This window comes from Argentina silus, assembly GCF_951799395.1.
Source record: "Argentina silus genome assembly, chromosome: 6".
Taxonomy (NCBI): Eukaryota; Metazoa; Chordata; class Actinopteri; order Argentiniformes; family Argentinidae; genus Argentina; species Argentina silus.
The window spans coordinates 23,796,558-23,817,210 of record NC_139660.1 but is presented as its reverse complement, the minus strand read 5'-3'; the positions used below and the strand labels follow the sequence as shown (position 1 = coordinate 23,817,210).

General features: G+C 44.3%; 2 protein-coding genes across 2 annotated transcripts; one reads left to right on the top strand and one right to left on the bottom strand.

The window, feature by feature from the left end:
• Positions 1-4,844: 4,844 nt before the first annotated feature.
• psmb11b (proteasome 20S subunit beta 11b) lies at positions 4,845-6,430 on the bottom strand. The gene has a single exon (XM_083671260.1). It carries the CDS (start codon positions 6,289-6,291, stop codon positions 5,062-5,064), a length of 1,230 nt encoding a protein of 409 aa, XP_083527386.1. The 5' UTR covers positions 6,292-6,430; the 3' UTR covers positions 4,845-5,061.
• A 631-nt stretch (positions 6,431-7,061) lies between these two features.
• Positions 7,062-20,327, top strand: LOC310805463 (protein sel-1 homolog 3). Its single transcript, XM_083671167.1, has 24 exons — positions 7,062-7,305; positions 7,799-8,336; positions 8,989-9,115; positions 9,668-9,789; positions 10,023-10,138; positions 11,909-11,973; positions 12,099-12,222; positions 12,367-12,499; positions 12,760-12,900; positions 13,312-13,526; positions 13,835-14,014; positions 14,105-14,227; positions 14,485-14,625; positions 15,125-15,187; positions 15,286-15,462; positions 15,972-16,099; positions 16,667-16,750; positions 16,968-17,049; positions 17,376-17,451; positions 17,981-18,087; positions 18,289-18,410; positions 18,712-18,826; positions 18,950-19,013; positions 19,446-20,327. Exons 1-24 carry the CDS (start codon positions 7,243-7,245, stop codon positions 19,733-19,735), a joined length of 3,396 nt encoding a protein of 1,131 aa, XP_083527293.1. The 5' UTR covers positions 7,062-7,242; the 3' UTR covers positions 19,736-20,327.
• The last annotated feature ends 326 nt before the right edge of the window (positions 20,328-20,653 follow it).

The following is a 20,653-nucleotide window of genomic DNA, read 5'->3' as shown; positions in this document are numbered from 1 at the left end:
CTTGTTTTTCTGACCATGATCAACTTGTTCTTTGATTTTCAGAGATGAAACAGCATTTTCTCTGGACTTGAAATCTATTTCGTGTTCCAGACTACCCTGAGCTGTTGTTGGTAAATGAACTCGTTCCCTTGAGGAACTAACAATTAGAGAGCTACCTTGCCTCAGCTCCTCCCCTACACAGACACAGATTAATAGAAGCACAGTTTGCGTTGTCATTGTGGAAGTTTGCTGGTAGACCTTATTTCAATGGAAGTTTTGAGAATGACTAGTAAGAGGCAGATTCTCGTGAGTTTTCCATCCTCTCTTTTGGTTCTGCACCTTTTCTTCTCTCTCCTCCATCGTGTTTTTCTTGCTATCGCATGGTGGTCAGTTTTCACTCACTCTTTTCTTTTCAGTCTCCTTCTTTCCCATGCTGTACACATGCTTCTGGACTCCAACAGTCAGCGCAGGATTACCTGAGAGGAGAGATAATTAGTGTAATCTCTACTGTCTTCATTAAAATGAAAGCAAACAGAGCTCTGAGTTAGAGTGAAGACATGCTGAGATGTTGACTTGAATCTCATTAACTCATAAAGATTGTGGAGAATAGCACACTGAAGATTGTGGAAAATATTGGACTCTGTTCATTTATGTCTACCCTTTGGTATATTGTTCTTAGTTTTTACTGTGCCATGTGCATTTAGGGACACCATGGATGCCTTAGTTAGGAAGATTGCTTGACAGAATTGGGGTTCATAGGTTTGATGTTGAGTGTGAGAGATGTTTGTGGCTACAGACTGTATGTTTGGACCTGAGGGGCAGAGCGCCAGTACTTTACTGTGTCAGGCACAATTGCCAGTCCAGCAGGTGATTGATGTCGTCCCTAGCGCCACCCCCCCCCCCCACCCCACCCTCACGCCTCAATGCCCAGTAGTAAAATAGGCTCCCCTTAAGAGATTAATTGAACCCATAAATAATGTAATCAATTTCTGTCCTCATTTCCCAAAAGTTTAACGATCCGAGTTTAGTTAGCATTAGAGTCAGATCCCAGCCATCGATCTTTGAGGCTTGGTGCAATGAAAGCTGTCACCAACTTAACAAGACTGAAAATGTGGAATCACAATTCTTCTATCTATCTCCCTCTCTTTCCTGCATCCATCACTCTCCTTCACTTATGTCCACTGTCAGTGTTACTGTGGCTTCAGTTCAGTGCAAACCTCCCTCGCTTTTACATAAACTCAATTTACACACTAAAAACATTTACACAAAGGCACAGTGACTTATGCTATTTTTTAGAATATAATTGATTCAAGAGATTCAAGATTTCTTTATTTGTCACGTGCATACAAGTATACAGTGAAATGCAAAATTGCTACCATTAAACCTTGCAAGTTCACCTTTGTTTTATATAAAAAATAGCTCAGTTCTCCCTGAGACAGTACAATTAAAATGTCTGCATTTTTGCCACAAAACCCATCCATTTAGATGCAAATGAGCATTAGCTAATGCTAATGTTATAGGACCATTAACCCTAAATGGCTTTGTGTAATATAAATCAGAATATCTTTTAATTGATCCAAATTACAATGTTTACGAAATGGACAGAGAAGAACACTAACAATCATGTATTTTCACACAGAAAATTGTCCTATTTTTGAAAAGCTATGCTTGAGAACAAAGAAATAATTTGAGCTTTTGATCAGAAGAAATATTGTCGACTTTCTTCACATCATTTCGTTTCAGGGGGAAGATTTCGGTTGAAAAGGAATAATGCATTTTTTTTATATTATTTCGCACACATAATGCAATGTCATCAATATTAATGCCAGATGTGCACTCAGTCTGTGTGAACCAATGTGTCTGTTTCTCCTCATCTTTTAACCATTCAATAAATCCCAGCTCTCCAGTGCTTTGGATTGTGTCTTCTTCTCATCCACAACACTATCACGTCCTCATCCATTTCAAAGTATAGTTGGAGTGCTGTTCATTTTAGTTTGCAAGCATTTCTACCGCCTCCCAATTACAACACAGACATATCATTTAATGTTGTTTGAGTCTTTGAGATTCTGTGTGTGTGTGTGTGTGTGTGTGTGTGTGTGTGTGTGTGTGTGTGTTTCTGGCGTGCGTGTGTGTGCGAGCATGCGTTTGTGCGTGTGTGTGTGTGTGTGTGAGGGGATGGCGTGAGGGAGATAGAGAGTGAAAGTGAGGGCGATATACTTGTGCTGGCTCAGACAGGGATGATGAGTTGTGACACAGGCCTAAATTGCAAATCGCTGTTTCAGTCTGACTTCACTCTGTGTGGACTCGCCTCACTGCAAGACGTGGCTGTTTCATTTTTATTAAAAATAGCCTGTGCATGTCAGACCTTTACCCAGAGAGAGAGAGAGACAGAGAGAGAGAGAGAGAGAGAGAGTGAGAGAGAGAGAGAAACACACACACATACACACACATACACAGAGTGATGGAGAGAGAATGGGGAGTGGGTTAGTCAGAGGATGGGGGGGGGGGGGGGGGGCTGGGGTGGGGGGATGGGGGGGGCGGGGGTGGGCTTTGCTGGCTTAAGAAACCAAGACAGGGAAATACTCAGCTCTGACCGTGCATCTCCCTGTTATTCTCTCCTACCTCTCGTCATATTTTCAGACCACTTTGGCTCATCCTCCCCCCCTCCGTGTAAGAAAGGCCTCTCAGTCTCTCCACATCAGACTGATGAGGAGAGGCCCACTGTACTCAGCACATCACTCAGCCTCATTATTGTCAACATCTGGCATTCAGGCAGCCAGTCAGAGTCTAAGTGCTACAACAGTCAGGCCATCAAAGCTCTGTGTTATGGCAGTCGGCTGCTGTGCCAGTGTGGTAGTGTTGATGAGTTAAAGCCGTACATTAGCTTGACAAATGCACTTCTTCGACAAAAACCTATGCCATAGCGTAGTGTTGAATTATCTACGTGTGTATATGACCCCCCCCCCCCCCCCCCCCCCCCCCCCCCCCACACACACACACACACACACTTCAAAGTTGTTCATTAGCATCGTGTAGATATACTGAACAGCCCGGAGCACGACCTTGTCTTGTTAAAGAACGCTGGAGCAGTGACCCCTCTGACGCATGTTAATGTGACTTACACACTTGGACTAACTAGAATAATGAAGCGCAACCATTCCGCGCTACTGACGAAGCAGCGACGAGCTCATCGTTTTCATTAACAGCGCGTAAGTCCGTGTGAAACCGGTGCGGGCTGCAGGTGAGGCTTCGCGCGTTCCACAAACACACACACACACACACACACACACACACACACACACACACACACAAAACACAAAACACAAAACACACACACACACACACACACACACACACACACACACACACACACACACACACACACACACACACACACACACACACACACACACACACACACACACACACCAACAAGGTATGTATCCTGGAAAGGAAGCTCACTATCAGGTTGGTACCATCTGTCAGGGCTTCGCGCTTAGTTCAGTCAAGCGGAATTTCCGCAGTTTGCTCTACCAAGATTCTCTTGGATAACTCTGACAATTTATTATGTCTACCCTACATCAGGATACATTTCGCCTGCCGCTACAAGATTGCTGGCATTTGTTCCCGACATCTGAAGGCAAAATCTTACAGAAGGCTAGATTTTATTTTAAGAGGCACAACAAAATCTGTATACGACCGTGGAATACATTTATGTTTGTATGCTGTTAATGGCAAAATAGAAAACATGTTTGATACGTGTTTAAAACGTAGAGCTGTCATCCAGCATAGTACATTGTGAACTCAACAATCCATGCCTTACACGCACGATGAGCAACAATCAAACTATAGGCAATTTATACAATTAAAACACGTTATGATGAAGAAATCTTTTGCGCCATTGCATGTCACACCGAGATCAATCTTACCTTTCTAAACCGATGTAAAAGTAGACAGCTCCCTCGTCTGACCAGCAGTTCAAGTGGACGCGGGGTTTAATACATCAATACAACGTGGGAGAGGTTCCTCCGCGTTCCATGCCTGCCGCTCTCTGTGTGCGTTCTCCCTCTCCCTCCCTCTCTCCCTCTCCCCCTCTCCCCTTCCCTCCCTCTCCCTCTCTCTATCGCCCCCCCACCCCACCCCACCCCCCCTCTCTTTTGTCCCCGAAAATGTCTCATAATAGGAGAAAATAATCACTCCTCCTCATCACCGACACTTATTCTCCTGGCGGGTAGAGAGTGTTTGATTGTTATTTCATCGGAGCTGTCTATTTTCCAGCCCTTTAGTTTATACCAATATGTTACTAGGGGATGCTTAATTGGCTCTCTCTGAACGCACAGCTTATTTTAGGTTCTTCCTCAAGGCACTTGTAGGCTTACTGTAGGCTTACACGTCATCACAGCAGTCCAGTGGTTTGTATGCATCTGCCACAACATGCAAGGACAGATTTCCCTAAGATAAAACTGATCATTTGACTCAATCAGATATCAGTGGGTGACAATTGTGTGAGTCTGCACAATTTGAAGAATGCTTAGTCCCACCAGTGGTATTTCTGTATCCCCGTGCTAAACATGCTTCTCCTACTTGCAAATTGCTGGATAATTTTGCCCTTGAAAGTGAGACAGCGACTGTATTATGGCTGTTGGCGCTGAAACCCAGAAGGATTGGCTCAAGTGAGTCTCTCCATCCAGAACCGAACACTCACGTCTCCGTTTCCTTAATCCTTTATGAGAATAATGGCCCCCTGAGTGATTACTGGTCCGGCAGAATTCACTGTGACGGCTGACAAAAATCCCACACAGACAGGGCGTGAATGAGAATAAGAACATTTATTCCAAAATGTACATATAACAGTCACAATTTATTCAACAGAAAGTCAGCAAAACCACTTTTTTCCATCATGCATAATGCATTAGCCCTGGTACAATGGAAGCAGTGTAGAGTGACGGGTAGTAAATATCTTTACAGGTCATTTTCAATGGTCCCCTTTTGCACAGTTTTACCTTGAGGACCTCTCTCTTCACTATCTTTCTCTTGTCCCCTTTTCTTTTCTCCCCTTGTATGAACTATTATCCCTCCCCTTTAGGCTCTCTCTCCATCTTCAATGCCTTCCTCTCTCTGCCTCCTCTCCTTCATGTTCGCTCTTTCTCTCTCCTTCTCTCGGTAATACTCCTCTTTCAACTCCTCTCTTCCCCTACGACTCCATCCTTTCGAGGTGACATGGTAGAGGTCGACACAGTTCCCAGAGTATGCGTCCCTGTGAGTGGCCCTGTACACAGCCTCCCGGGCCAGTGACGTGGCCTCCTCCAAACTCAGCCCCCACCGCACTCCTCCATCCAGCACGGAGTAGGCGTAGGGCGAGCCAGAGCCCACGGAGAACAGCGTTCCCTGCAGGCGAGTGCCGTCACTGCACACGTAGTAGAGGCTGGGGCCGGAGAAGCCCTGTCGACCTCCGGCAGAGCACTGCTGCCCCCCCACGGAGGGGTGGAGGCACTGGCTCTTTCTCCACGCCATTGGGGGAGTGAAGGATGCTCTTCCAGTCGGGGTGAGATCGTTTGTTTCCCTCTCCGCGGTTTGTCTGCTGTCCTCCTCCTCCTGACACCCCCCTCCGCCTCCGTGCTCCTGACAGGCCTCCACCTCTCCCCCATCCCAGCCACACAGCGTGGCCGCCACACACAGCTCGGTGCCCTTAAACGGGTGGAGCATGTGAGAGAGCAGTTTGGCGGCGCCCCCTGTGGACAGCCTCCTGCCGTGGCGCAGCTGGTAGAGGCGGAGCTCTCGGGACAGGATCCTCTTCCAGAGGGCACAGTCGGCCGAGGTGCCCGAGGTGGTGCCCACCAGGTGGGAGTGGACCGGTATGATCTTCTGGGAGGCCGGGCAGGCCACCAGGCCCGAGCAGCTGGAGCGGGTGTCGGCCGCGGCTATCACCCCACCCTGGAAAAGGAAGGCCAGAGTGGTGGTGCCATGAGACAGAGGGAAGGGGAGGGGGATGGAGGGAGAGGAGGAGAGAGGGAGGCCCGAGGGCAGAGAGAGGGAAGGGAGGACGTCGTCCAAAGAGGTGGGGCTCGGGGCAATGTCGGGGTCCATTTGGCCAAACCGGATCGGGCTCTCATGAAGATATTCTGCGACCGGTATGTAGAAATTCAAAGGACTTCCACTGTTGGTCCAGGACAAAGCATGACTTGAGTTTTCTCTGGTCCTCTTTCCAAAAACAATGGATGTGTCTTCCTGGGCCATGTGAAGTGCGGCTAGAGAATTCCATCTGGAGTCAAGAAAGGGGTCCTGAAAGCCACACAGGTCCTGCAAAGCCATTAAATCCACATTTACTGCAAATGATTTCCCTCAGTGTGAAATATGAATGTGAGATATTAACATTGATCTGTTTGTCCCCTGTGTCAATTATTGAGAATGAATTCCGCTGAGTTTATCTTGGGTCTGTGAAAAAAAGGTCCAGGTCTAATTCTCTGTATGAGAGGAGACGCAATAACCTAACTGTTATAAAAAAGCATCCATTATATATAGTGACGCACCCCGTGCTCTCTGAAATGAGAGAAGAAAGCGTTCCATCATACAGCTCATTACCATGGCGTGGATGCGTGGAAATGGGAAGAAAACGATTTCACTGACGCTTTTCAAAAACTGCATGACACTCTAATACGTGAGACTCTAATGCATGAGAATATAACACATTATTATAATATTGTCTGCTGATTGATGGTGTCCGCCGCAAGTAGCGTAAGGACTAGGCTACTTGATGAATCAGGAAGGAATATAATCTTCACCCATATTTAGAAAACCCTAAACAGACTGGTAAAGTACAGCGAAGATGACGTGTGTGTCGCATGTGTGTTCCAAAAGGCACGCACACACACACACACACACACACACACACACACACACACACACACACACACACACACACACACACACACACACACACACACACACACGAATAGCAGGTTTATGCTGATCCTAGTTGCAGCAGTGGTTTTGAATGTCAGGTACTTCATAGTAGGACAGGTGACACCGCGTAACTCCACCTGTTTCTGTCACACGGAACTGCACAGTGCGGAGGCGGGCCATTTGGCGACATTAGCCAGCACAAGATTACTTTGTAGACGCGAAGACATTATTTAATTATTTTTAATAGATTTTGTGCATTTAATATGTCCAGTGTTTTGAGTGTTCAGAATTGAACGTGAACGTAAGAAACATTTAAAGAAAGGCGAAGTTTCAAGAATTCCAACAAATGCACGATTGAAAATGAAAGTTTTTGAGTGTTTCATTTTTGCTCAATATGCTATCGTCGCTGTAATTCTGTCCCTGGTAAGAACATACAAGTATCTCAATTTAATTATCAATAGCCTTTGGCGCGTAAAAACTTCATCAGGAATACTGATTAGTTCCAGGAAGCTGCAAATGTGTGTAATTATTAATTATGAATGTGTGTCGGTCGGCCTATTCTTGTATCATGGGCACTCACTGTAAGCTACTGTACATGTCATTTTAGTCAAATGTCTTCATTGGGATTGGGGTCAATACCAACTAAATATTAGCCAATTCAGAAAGTTTGATTGAAATGGAAAAACAAAAATGTCTGGAAAGTATCGTCAGTCATTTTACCAACAGAGGAGAAAGGTCACTCTCTTGAGCTTTCAAAAAAATGTAGACAGACTGGTTGAGTGATATAGTTTTCACTTTCAGAGAGTTCCGTGGACATAACAAAACATGCACACAAACTCATTTTCACCTTCAGAGAGTACTCTGAACATAAAAATAACATACACAGAAACTAATTTTCTCCTCTCATTTTGCCCAGGGACAATGTGAATCCAGCACCATGTCTACCTCCTCCTCCTCAGCTAGAGAGAGCCTCTACAGTGATACGGTCCAGTTTGTCTCTGCCCCAGACACAGTGATGGAAGGCTCGGTGGTCCTGGTGCACTCCCAGTGCTCCAAGCCATGTGTAGTGAGAGTAGAGGTGGTGGTCTCCACACCCACAAAGACAGGAGTGCTCATCTTCAGGAGGAGATGGACCAACCACAGACATCTCCATGTTCCAAGGAAACACCTGGTGGAGCTTCCATTTCCTCCGTCGATGGTGTACAGAGGGGACTTCTTTGTTAGGCGCACATTGGATGTCCAGGATGTGATGGTTCGAGCCTGGTTGGACCACCTGGACAGTGGCAATGAGACTGGCACTTACTACGGGTCCCTGGCGAGGACATTCAAAATGATACAGACGCTCCCACCTTCTGAACGGCCAGCCAGACCTCACACTGGGTGCCCCTCATGGATGGCTGAGCTCAGGTGGCGGCTGACCAAAGACAGGATCAGCCGATGCCCACATGAACCAGGTCTGTTTTATACAGTTTGTGTTGTCTAGGAGTAGTGTGAACCATGTTTGTTTGATACTGTGTGTATGTTGTCTAGGAGTAGTGTGAATCAGGTCTGTATGATACGGTGTGTGTATGTTGTTGTCTAGGAGTAGTGTGAACCAGGTCTGTATGATACGGTGTGTGTATGTTGTTGTCTAGGAGTAGTGTGAACCAGGTCTGTGTGATACAGTGTGTGTATGTTGTCTAGGAGTAGTGTGAACCAGGTCTGTGTGATACAGTGTGTGTATGTTGTTTAGGAGTAGTGTGAACCAGGTTTGTTTGATACTGTGTGTGTATGTTGTTTAGGAGTAGTGTGAACCAGGTCTGTGTGATAGTGTGTGTATGTTGTCTAGGAGTAGTGTACGCACATCCAACTTATTTGCAGGTGCAGGTTACAAACCCATGAAAAGACATAAATGAACCACACACTGGCTGATCAGGTCCTCTTCAGGCATTTCTCGTATGTGTATAACTCATACGTATGTAAAGGATTATCCTCATCGTGAACACTTGTTTCACATGAAACAGCTTTGATGGAAAAATAAACACAGCACTGGTTTTGTTATTGAAGGTATTCAACGGATGAACTGTAAATTCGATTTTTTGTTTGTTTTCTTTCATTGATTTTCAGCCACTTTAGATTTATTAAAGTTCCCTTTGGTGAGCACTGGAGAGAGGTTTGGAGTGGTCCGCAAGTTACACCCTTTCATTAACAGAGGACTGGAGAGCACGCGCGTCCATGCTGTGGCTCAGCCCAGGTCTGGTTCGACTGAAATCACCATCACATCTCTCACCATCCCAGAAATCTAAACATATCAGGGTAAACCATACCCTGACATGACAACTGGTCGTCAGTGTTTGGGTATTTATAGAGAGAAGAAGAGCTCTATGAAATACAATCAAATCTGTAATAACATGTCACACATACTGCCAGTTTTGTTTTGGTTGAGTTGTCAGTTTAGTCAGTTAAAGTTAAGATAGTGTGATGTTGACGCCATGCAGCAGGCTCTGTGTCTAGTCTGTGACAGTAGCTGTCTCAGCTCACTTCATTTTCATTTTTCCTTCTCTTCATAGATCCGTTTTTTGTCAGCTTGGTGCCTATCTGTTTATGATGGCATGTTATAGGGAAGGCAGAACGAGCAAACAGTGAATACAACAGATGACAGAACATGTCAAGATAGTGATTTTCATTGGATGCCTATACTTTCAGTTCACAATGACACACACATCCAACCCTATCCCAGAGGCAATAATGGAACAGAGACTCAGAGAAACGCATCAACCTCAAACTCATCCGTTTGTTTCCCCAGGATGACTCTGTCTGTGTGGATCTATCTGCTGCAGTGGTGTGGCAGAGAGTCATGTGCCATCATTCAGCATGTTGATCAGAAGAATGAATTCATCACTCCGCTGATACAGCTAACAAACACAGGTGAGGCATGGCAGCTTGTTTATTCACCTGATAGGATTTCAGAGTGTGCTTGTGCGGTATGTGAGAGTTTTGGTCTCATTTTATTGTTGTGATGCCATGTTGGTATTTGGTGATCCTATTGAAGAGGTACAGTTTTCGGTGAAATAAAATCCTGTGCTGACTTGACTGGACGCTGAAAAGGTTTGTGTTGGAATATGTCTCATATGTCTGAGAGATGTCTGTCTCCTGTGTAGGAGATATTCTATTTCAGGTGCATTTGGCAAATGGACGTGATGAAGCATTCAGATCCTACACAGCGCTGCCTCTACGAACATGGATTAGACTAGACTTCTCTATACACGGCTTAAAGGTATCATACAACAACACGGTTACAACAGCCTAGACAGCACACATGAATCGGATTGACGTTGTCACTACATTTCTGATGCACTTACATTGCGTAGATGCATGGGGATCTTTTTCTCAGAGGGTCTCTGTCGGAAAAGTGCGTCTCAAAACGATCTCCAGCTGCTCCATTGCCGAACTTCAGTGAAACGTCAGCACTACATATGCTCCGTTACCAAAGTTATTGTTTTTTCTTCCACAGATGCTCTCTGTTTATCTTACCATATGTTAATTCCCCACATATTCCCTGTTTCCCTGGTGTATTACCAATACTCACTTCCTACTAGTCTAGCCTTCTAAACTGCTGAAGTAACTCATTGATGACTTCTTCAATGCAGACATATGTAGGCTATCAAGCAAAATGACAACTGATAGGGGAAGACAAATGTGGTAGGCCGAATATCCATTATGTAATGATCCATGAAGAGAGATGCAGGATATTGCTCTCTTTACTTGTGTCTTAAGTCAGTCTTTATCAAGACTGCAATCTGGCAGAGCAGTCAACCCTGAGTAACAGCAACATGGCATCCAAAAACAACAGGAGCTGGCAAGGGCTGATGCATAACCGCTGGTTGGCAAAGGACGTACTTTTCCTGATGTATTACAGACGGAGGCCCTCCGAGAAAAAGATCCCATGCTACATCTATGCAACGCACTCCTGCCGCCTGTATATTATTATTATTATGATTATTATTATTATTACTAATAATAATAATTATCATAATAATAATAATAATAATAATTCACTTTATTTATATAGCACCTTTTTAAAACAATGTTGCAACGTGATTTAGAAATCGATAAAACAGATATGCAAATGAAAACATATATATGAGTAGAAACAGTACACAGACACATTAAAAAGAATAAGAGCATCATCAAAAAGAAAAAAAAAGAAAATCAGTAAAACACAACACATTGAAAGAGTAAGGGCAGCATTAATTAAAAGCTAATCTATACAAATGAGTTTTAAGAAGTGAGTTTAAAATAGAATTCTGATCTTGCTAGCCTATTATCCTCAGGCAGGTCATTCCAGAGTCGAGGGGGGCCTAGTGGCAAAGGCACGGTCACTTTTTGTCTTCAGTCGAGACAGGCTGCACTGTGGCTTGAAGGGGATAAATTAGACAACAAAGAAAATGTCACAATGAAAAGCATAGAAACAGGATATGCAACAACTCAAAAATAACAAAAGCATTTTTAGAATATAGAATAGTAGTTTGCTGTGACATCAGTGTGATGGTTCAACAGGTGATGAAACGCAGCGCACAGGTATGGATCATCTGAGTAAAATTTACAAAATATACGTTGTCCCGCTGTCAAAATGATGCAGTTTGCTGTTGCATTTTGCTGATGCTATAGCAGCGGGCGAAATGCACAAAATGTTTATGTCGTCCCGCTGTCAATGTGATGCATTTTGCTGATGCTATACCGCTTTTACACACACACACACACACACACACACACACACACACACACACACACACACACACACACACACACGCACACACACACACACACACACAGGCACATACACACACACACACACGCGCACACACACACACACACACACACACACACACACACACACACACACACACACACACAGACACATACACACTATATATATATATATATATACTATACTATATATATATATATAAATGCACTGTAGAGTATATTAAAATGGTGAATGTTTTGCCATATGGAGTATTGAGTTATTTTGTGTGGCTTCTAGGTGACTCTGCAAGTAAACCCTGGGATAACATCAAGGGACTTTGAGGCACAGACACATGTGTATTAGTAAGCTATTCACACTTTCAAAACAGGATATTACTAAAGTTGTATGATTGTTAATGCAATAAGATTTCATCAAAGTCACAGATATTGAACATTGGTTCAAATGGGTAATATTGAATATTTTGCAGTTTTCAGAATGATATCCAATACAATGACACAAATGGCTACCTTGTGATTGGAGGAAGCAAGCACTTAACAGGTATCCATGGCTACTTTGGACCAATCAAATACTACCGTTTGGGGACAGAGAAGGTACAGTGTGTGACCCGTCCAAATGCCTTATCATTGCTCAATTAAAGCAAATTCTATAGTTTTAATACAATAAATTATCTAACTGTACTGTATGAAATGGATATGTTCCTTTTGTAAATAAAGATATCTTTGAATATGTAACAGGTGATAAACCCTCTCTCCCCTGGGAAGACATTAGAGGATCTGGATAAGACTCACAGAGAATGTGAGGAAATCAAACAAGTCACAGCAGCTTTTCTTCAGGCTCTGACCAAGAGTGAGTTATTCTTTAAGACAGGTGAGTGTTTTTTCCATACATCTGTAGTATTGTAGCGAACGGCGGGGTAGAGTAGCTTGCCCCAAGTTAGGATCCTCAACCTTCTGATAGCCAACTGGCCTCACTGGATGCTAATGTACCTTCTAGGGTCGTTACTCAGTATGACAGGGCTGTGGCCACGCTTCCGATATGGATCTCTGGCTAAAGGACAAGGGAATATCAGGACTGTAGGATTTGTATATCACACGTCCGGCTCTCACAATGAGTGTTTGATTTTTCAGGTCTGTGTCACTCTGGCTACATGAGTTTATGGAGGAGGTTCCGACAGAATACCTGTCAACACACGTGGAGCTGGGAAACACAAATCAAATACGGAGCACTTTTCAGCTTCATACAGACACAGCAAGAAGACCTCACCCCAGGTACCTTACCTGACCTTTACCCATCTCATACACTAGCCTTATGCAGTAATATTCATACTACCTACTTTACCAAAAATAGATACTGTTCACTTAGTGTAAACTTCATTAGGTGGTTATGATCCCCAGAGGGGAAATTGGCTTTGTATCATAATCATCCATAAAAAAACAGAAGACATTCACAGTAAACATCACAGAGCACACTTTGTTAGCTGTATTTGCTTCACACACAGTATTAAACCTCTTTAATAATATATATCCCATTTAGCAGATGCTTTGATCCTAAGCGACTTACAGTTCACGGAGTGCATACTTTGTTTGTATCCCAGCGGGAATCCAACCTAAGCGTTGCTAGCACCATGCTCTACTAAATGAGTCACACTTGTGATGAACTTTACCCGTTGCTACCTGTAGGATCTTGGAACTGGACATCGACCCCTCACATTGGGAGCCAATTGTTTGAACATGTAATACGCAGAATGTCCAACAGAGGGAGCGCCCAGATGGAACCCGAGTCCTCCCTGATAGCCCTACTGCAGGTGTCTTCCTGCTATGGCCACCACCAAGCATCGTTGTTGCTTGCCACCATACACTTAGCCGGCCTGGGAGTCTCTGTGGACCAACAGCAGGTACAGTAGAGCCCTGACATTTGACCTTGTTGCTGGTTAAACAGTAGTACTGTAGAGTTGTAGTTATACAGTATCCACAGTGCTGTACAGTCGTGGAGGGTAAACCCAAGAAAACTCAGTTTGCCCACCATTTTATTGAGGTGAATAGGGTCTACCCACCTTTTCTGCCAGGTCAGTGTTATTAGCATTAGGGTTTACCGGTTTTTTTGTATACAGTCTAGTTATACAGTAGAACTGTAACAATGTCACCTCTGCCCTGTATGTATGTGTGACCCCTGAGTGACCTTGTTGACCGTTGTGTTTTTCAGGGTCACGTCTACAGTTTGATTGGTGCTCATGGAGATGACCGTTTAGCCCTCATGCATTTGGGCTACAAACACACGCAAGGCATCGACGGGTTACCAAAGGACTTTGACATGGCGTTTAGTTACTATTCTAACGTTGGATCACAGACCAGAATAGACCAAGAGAGGGCCGTGGAGTATCAGGTGAGCTTACAGAGAACAACCAGTGAGACTTAACTTTTAGAATGATTAGATTGGTACAACTATTAATTTTCAATGTTTTCTCTCCCCAAGCAATACCCAACTGAGCACATTCATCTCACCAGCGCGGAGGAGATGAACAGGCTCACTCATGAGACAGGCGACAGCTTTCACTTTCTGAAACTACAAGCAGAGAGAGGAGACATCGAATCTCAGGTACACACACACACACACACACACACACACACACATACACACACACACACACATACACACACACACACACACACACACACACACACACACACACACACACATACACACACACACACAAAAGAAATCAATCATTAACTTTTGTCTAGACTGAAATATTTAGAAATGTCTGCTCTTTCAAGTGAGTAAAGCTGAAAATGTCTTTCATGTTATGTAGGATGCAGGAAAAATAAAGCTAAAAATATCTTAATTGTCTTCAGAAACGCTTGGCAAGAATTCTATTCTGGGGACAAAATGGGGCTTGGAAGGACGTTGGGAGTGCAGTTAAGTGGTATGCTAGGAGTGCTATGCAGATGGAGGATCCAATGGCCATGTATGATTACTCTGTCCTATTACTCAAGGTGAGCCTGAATGTGTGTGGGTGTGTGGGTGTGGGTGTGTGTGTGTGTGTGTGTGTGTGTGTGTGTGTGTGTGTGGGTGAGTTTGTGTGCATGTGCGTGTGCATGAGCGTGAGCTTGTACGTGTGTGTGTGTGTGTGTGTGTGTGTGTGTGTGTGTGTGTGTGTGTGTGTGTGCATGTGAGTGTGAGTGTGTCTGTGCCTGTGCCTGTGCCTGTGCCGGTGTGTGTGTACAGTATGTGTGTGTGTGTGTGTGTGTGTGTGTGTGTGTGTGTGTGTGTGTGTGTGTGTGTGTGTGTGTGTGTGTGTGTCTGTCTGTCTGTCTGTCTGTCTGTTTGTCTGTCTGTCTGTCTGTCTGTCTGTCTGTCTGTCTGTCTGTCTGTCTGTCTGTCTGTCTGTCTGTCTGTCTGTCTGTCTGTCTGTCTGTCAGTCTGTCTACGTGCGTGCGTGGGTGCGTATGCGTGTTGACTGAGTTAACAATGTATTGCTAATGGTTTCCCCAGGGACAGGGTGTAAAGAAGAACACCAGCCTGGGCCTTCAACTACTGGAGAAAGCGGCAGCCATGGTGTGTATGCACTTATCAAAGCGTGCTTGATTATGTGTGTGTTTATATACGGCTCTATTTCATGTCACTGCTCATTGTTGTTGACCTCTGTCCATCAGGGTTCAGCACCTGCATTGAATGCATTAGGATGGTATCACTGCACTGCAATGAAAGACTACAAGACCGCCGTGAAATACTTTGAACAGGCTGCCCAAAATGGCAGCCATCATGCCTTCTTTAACCTGGGAGTGTTTCACATCAATGGGAAGCACCCGTACAAACCAGGGAAAAATGAGGTAGGAAGGCCACCAGTCCCCAATTGTTTGTATCAAATCCAATTAAATTTTTTTGGTCATTCACACAATATACAGCATACCATGTAATGACAGGCTTTAGGGTAAGCAACTCCTCAACAACGCAACAATCACACAATATCGATCGCAATTTGCAGTGCAATGCCGTAATAATAACAAAAGGAGGAACAATAATTGTAGCAAAACAAACAGTGGCGATAGCGTAAAAGTGTAAAGTGTCACAGAGAACAGCAACCACACTCACAATGAGTGTGTGAGTGTATGTGCGTGTGAGATGGTGACTCAGATATCGACTCAAATGGCTGGTGGGTTGCAATTTTGGGACCATTCCATTGGTTCCATTGAGCTAGGCAAACTCAATCAAGCACAGCAAAGAACTAGAAATTATTTATTTCAAATACTATGTTTCTACTATCATGACTACCCAACACTGACTTTAGTGGGACTGATTAGTGAGGCAGCCAATCATTGTGTTTCCTGGTAATCCTCAGACGGCGGCGTTCCACTACTTCCTGAAGGCGTCTGCGTTGGGTCACCTGGACGCAGCGGTGGAGGTGGGCTGGTACCTTGCCACGGGAAACCTGGACGGCGTCTCTCAGGACGCCGAGAAGGCTGTGATGTAAGAGTCTTCCGTCATCGGCGCGCCACGGTGAAGAAAGAAAGAGTTTGTCGAGGGCGGCTGCTGTGTTGTTAGCCCACAGCAACGTGTCATCTGAGTCAGTGACAAGGCCTAAACTCAAGGACAGGGACTGGGTATTTGCATATCTAAAAATAAGTGCCAATGCATCACGGCATAAAAAGACTACCCCCGCTCTGTGCTCTTGCTCTTTTTGTCTTATGAATTTGCAGATGCATCTGTTGGGGATTGTCAAATATCGTGTGCTGTAGCATCATGCCTGATGTCAGGTGCCTTATAGGTTAACCTCTTAAACTGAATGCCCTGTTTGACAAATTTCCGCCTAAAAACCAGACCCAAATGAAACTGCTTATAACATTACAAATATGGTGATCAGATGCAAAAGCAGGATGCCATTTGATAGGTAACAATAATCAAATTAATAATCAAATTAAAGCCCAATTAGGGCCCAATTATGGTACTTTGATACAATACTGATTCACTGTATAATGAATGTCTTCTGGTTCAATCATGGTTCTTTCTCCTCCTCTGGCTGACTGGACCGCGTAGCATGCTGAAGAGGATCTGTGAGCGCAACGGATACCTGGGATTCGTGGTCAGAGAGGCTCTCCAAGCCTACCTAAAGGGCTCTTGGTGAGGGAATCAAATACAGCTTGATTTAGTGTGTGTGTGTGTGTGTGTGTGTGTGTGTGTGTGTGTGTGTGTGTGTGTGTGTGTGTGTGTGTTACTTTCTGTCTGTCTGCTTGCCTGCCTGTCTGTCTGTCTGTCTGTCTGCCTGCCTGTCTGTCTGTCAGTTTGTGTGAGTTGACCTTTGCTTACCATGCTTACTGCTTGTGTTTTGTTTTTAAAGGGGTGAGGCTCTGGTGAGGTATGCCCTGGCCGCAGAAACAGGTTTGGGCGTGGCTCAGAATAATGTCGCCCACCTGTGTGAGGTAAGAACTCTAAATACTCTAGACTACTTAGGGATGTCTCATGACTACTGGCACTCATTCCATTGTCATCGCTGACTGACTCACACAAAAGGAGAACTCATGACCGTGCCTGAGAGATGACTAGAAATCCATAAGCACATGATACAAATGGCTGGTTTCCCTGGACACATAAAACCTGACATAAATCTAGTCCTGGACTAAATCACACTTTCAATAGAAAATCTCCATTGAAGAAGATTTTTAGTCTAGGACTAGGCTTAATATTTATCAGGGAAACCAGCCCATAAAGTTACATTTGAGCTTATAATCTTTTCCTCTCATGGCAGAAGTCGGAGCAAAGCTATGATTGCCAATGGAGGTACCATAACTATTCTACAATGAACTATGCTCCACATCTTTCTGGTGAGTTCCTGGAGGTAGAAATCGGAGGACGGGCTCATTGACCTGACCTGGCTCCTGTCCTACCCTAACCTGGCATGTCACCAGACTAACCTGTCTCCTGTCCTACTCTAACCTGGCATGTCAGTAGACTAACCTGGCTCCTGTCCTACCCTAACCTGGCATGTCACTAGACTAACCTGGCTCCTATCCTACCCTAACCTGCTATGTCACTAGACTAACCTGGCTCCTATCCTACCCTAACCTGTTATGTCAGTAGACTAACCTGGCTCCTATCCTATCCTAACCTGACATCTCACCACTATGCCCTGTATCTGAAACCGTAGCCAGCAGGCACAGACACTACAGAGCCCAACTGAGTTGAGCCATACTGGGCTCAGGCTGGCCTGTTTACATATCCAACATAGCTGCTGAAACCGTGAGCTGGAGAGGAGAGGACAATGTGAAATGGAAATATCTGAGCCAGCACAGTATGGTTGGGGTCAGCCTTGTAGAGTGCATATAAGTCCTATCAGTATGTTTCTTTTCTCAGGTTTACTAAAGATGGGAGACTACTACATGAGGCTGGGAGCCTCATCAGCAGCTGTTAGTCAGGCCCTATCAATGTACACCAGAGCGGCCCTGGCAGGTAGTCCTCAGGTGACACATTTGTATTACTACCTACCCGTCAACCCTGCTATCTACTTCATTAACCTTCTGATGTTGTTAAGCCCCTGTAGCAATTAAAAGCAACCAAACAGAATTAAAACATTATTCATACATTATAATGTGTATAATTGTGTTGATGAAATAGGTCGACTCAGCATAATGGTTTTATGATTGCATTTTATGAATCCTCAGGGAATATATAACTTGGTGGTCTTGGCAGAGGAGGGACACGTCGTTCCGTTGAACATTCGAGACCAATTTGACGTGTCGCCTCATGATGAGCTGGACACTTTGGTGGAGAAACTCTTACGAAGGTGCACGCTTCAGAGTATCGACTCATCTTGACAAATGAATATTGTCCTAGCAGTGTCCTCAATGTGACTTTCTGATGTTGAATGAGAATGAGAATGGTAGACTTATTATTGATCAAGGGATGCTCATGAAATGATAGGTATAGTAATCACACTGTTAATATCTTAAACTGCTATCTTAGCTATGTTCAACGATAATGAGGCTGGGTTTTAAAAAAAGGTTTGTGTTTCGTAAATACATGTGTTACACTGCTTAGGCTGGTGTTCTGCCTGTGTTTCTGATTTTGGTGTTTTATTTCCCTAGATGTACAGAGTTAGAGGATGAGGAGGCGGTGACACCATGCTCTTTAGCTCTGCTCAAAGTCCAGATGGGAAAAGCCTGGAGTAAAATTACTCTTGACCCCGTGCAGCTCTCATTGGTACGTCTGACCGCTGACCTATGATCTATGTAAATATTAGTCACGCTAGGCTTATCGTTTTGTGAAACTGTGAGACGCTGGATCAATTCTAATCTGAAGGGAATGTAATCCTCTGTTTGACAGGCTCATGCGGCTGCTATCACTCTCATGGTGGCTCTGATTACCATGCTAATCCAGAGCGTTCTTGGTAAGTCGGTCAATTTGACCGTCTTTTCTGAATAGCTCTTAGATACGGCCCCGACTGAAGTACTGTTACTCTCATAGAGTCTTTTTTATCTGTACGCACTGTATTAGTGTCCACTTGCCCCAATTCCACCTTCTTCTCCATAAACTCTGTTTTATGCAGTGGCATTTACGGATGCACGCCACAAGGTGGTATTATTGCCTCGGAAAAATAATGTCTTGTTTTATCTGACTTAGTGAGACTACTGATTTTATATCAGTCACAGTTATTGTGTGACAGCCTTTAAATGTTTAATCCTTACTGTCATTTTCACTAATCATATTTATTGCTATAAAGTGTAACGATTGGCCTAGGGTTTTTTTCTGCCAAACACTTCATTGATTACCAGACATTTCCTTCAAAAATAATCCTGGTTCATTGTGTTTTTATCCTCAGAGTGTATCCAAGCCAACATCGTGCGCAGTGGCCACACAGGAGGGGAAAGGATGGGGACATCTTCTGTCAATCAAGCGGAAGACAATGGGAATGGCTTGCAGGATCAGCGTGTCACTGTTAGGACAGAGGGCAGAATCCCCAGGAGGGTTAGCCTGGCCCAGCCGGTGGTGTGGCTGACACTAGTGAGTGCTGGTGCCCAGAGGCTTCAGCGGACTAGTGAACTGACTGTTACTGTGTCTGGCGTGTGTCTGTGTGCCTTCTGCACCCTGCTGCTACATCATCTGCTATGATAGAGGTGATCCAACACACGCACGCACGCACGCATCCACGCACACACATACACACACACACACACACACTTGACAAGTTAACAGACCACACCTACAACTGAATGCGTTTAGGGATATTTAATGAGAAGAGTTGAACAGGAATGTCAGTGTCGTTGATACAACTCCCCGTTGGTAGAAGCTGCAGAGATGGAGCAGAGCAAACCGGCAGAGGGGAGGAGAATAGGGAGGTGGTGCGGCGTGATTTAGCAAAATACATGCATTGTAGGTAATTGGTTAGGGGTGGAGCTTAGGTTAGTTGAGGCGTGGTCAGTTAAATGAACTCCAAAATACACAAGAATTGTCTGATACAAGGGGTAACATGAGATCCTATACTGTGTACATCCAGAGTGTACAACCAACAAAAGGTGGAGCAAAGCTGTAAGGTGACTTCATCTGTTTTTCAGAGACATGTGACACAACAGAATGACTGATATGATCATAAGTCTTCTATGACATTTGTTTTCCGCATTTTGCTGAATCATGTTTACCTAACCAATAAGGCATGCAAGGGCGTGCTGTTTATCCTAAAATAAAGTCACAGCTGTTGATTGTTGCGGATTGTTGTGGTATTTATTGCTCTGTTAGTAAAGGGAGGATTTCAAGAAATGAAAAGCAGTTAAGAAAAGCCTACCTCCGAAAAAGAATAGTGTTATTAACAAGAAAAGATACCAGGGAGTGATGTTTTGAATCTCTTGACTACTTTATCAGTTGAATTAAAGTGTCAGTGGATAATCAATTGGTTTGGTGGGTAAAACCAAACGCAGGATCAGATGTCACAGTATTGGAGATGGATTGGTCTGAGAGTCTCTGTTCTAATAGGTCAGCTATTATTGTGTGTTCCTGCTTCTATCAGTGAAAAGCTGATAATAAGTGTTCCCA

What these genes read in the sequence shown, in the direction of transcription:
- psmb11b (XM_083671260.1), bottom strand. Translation starts at nt 6,291, where the DNA reads ATGGCTTTGCAGGACCTGTGTGGCTTTCAGGACCCCTTTCTTGACTCC.
- LOC310805463 (XM_083671167.1), top strand. Translation starts at nt 7,243, where the DNA reads ATGAAAGTTTTTGAGTGTTTCATTTTTGCTCAATATGCTATCGTCGCT. An exon ending in TCTCTGTGGACCAACAGCAG is followed by an intron (nt 13,527 to 13,834) that starts GTACAGTAGAGC and finishes TGTGTTTTTCAG; the next exon opens with GGTCACGTCTACAGTTTGAT. An exon ending in GACGCCGAGAAGGCTGTGAT is followed by an intron (nt 16,100 to 16,666) that starts GTAAGAGTCTTC and finishes TGGACCGCGTAG; the next exon opens with CATGCTGAAGAGGATCTGTG.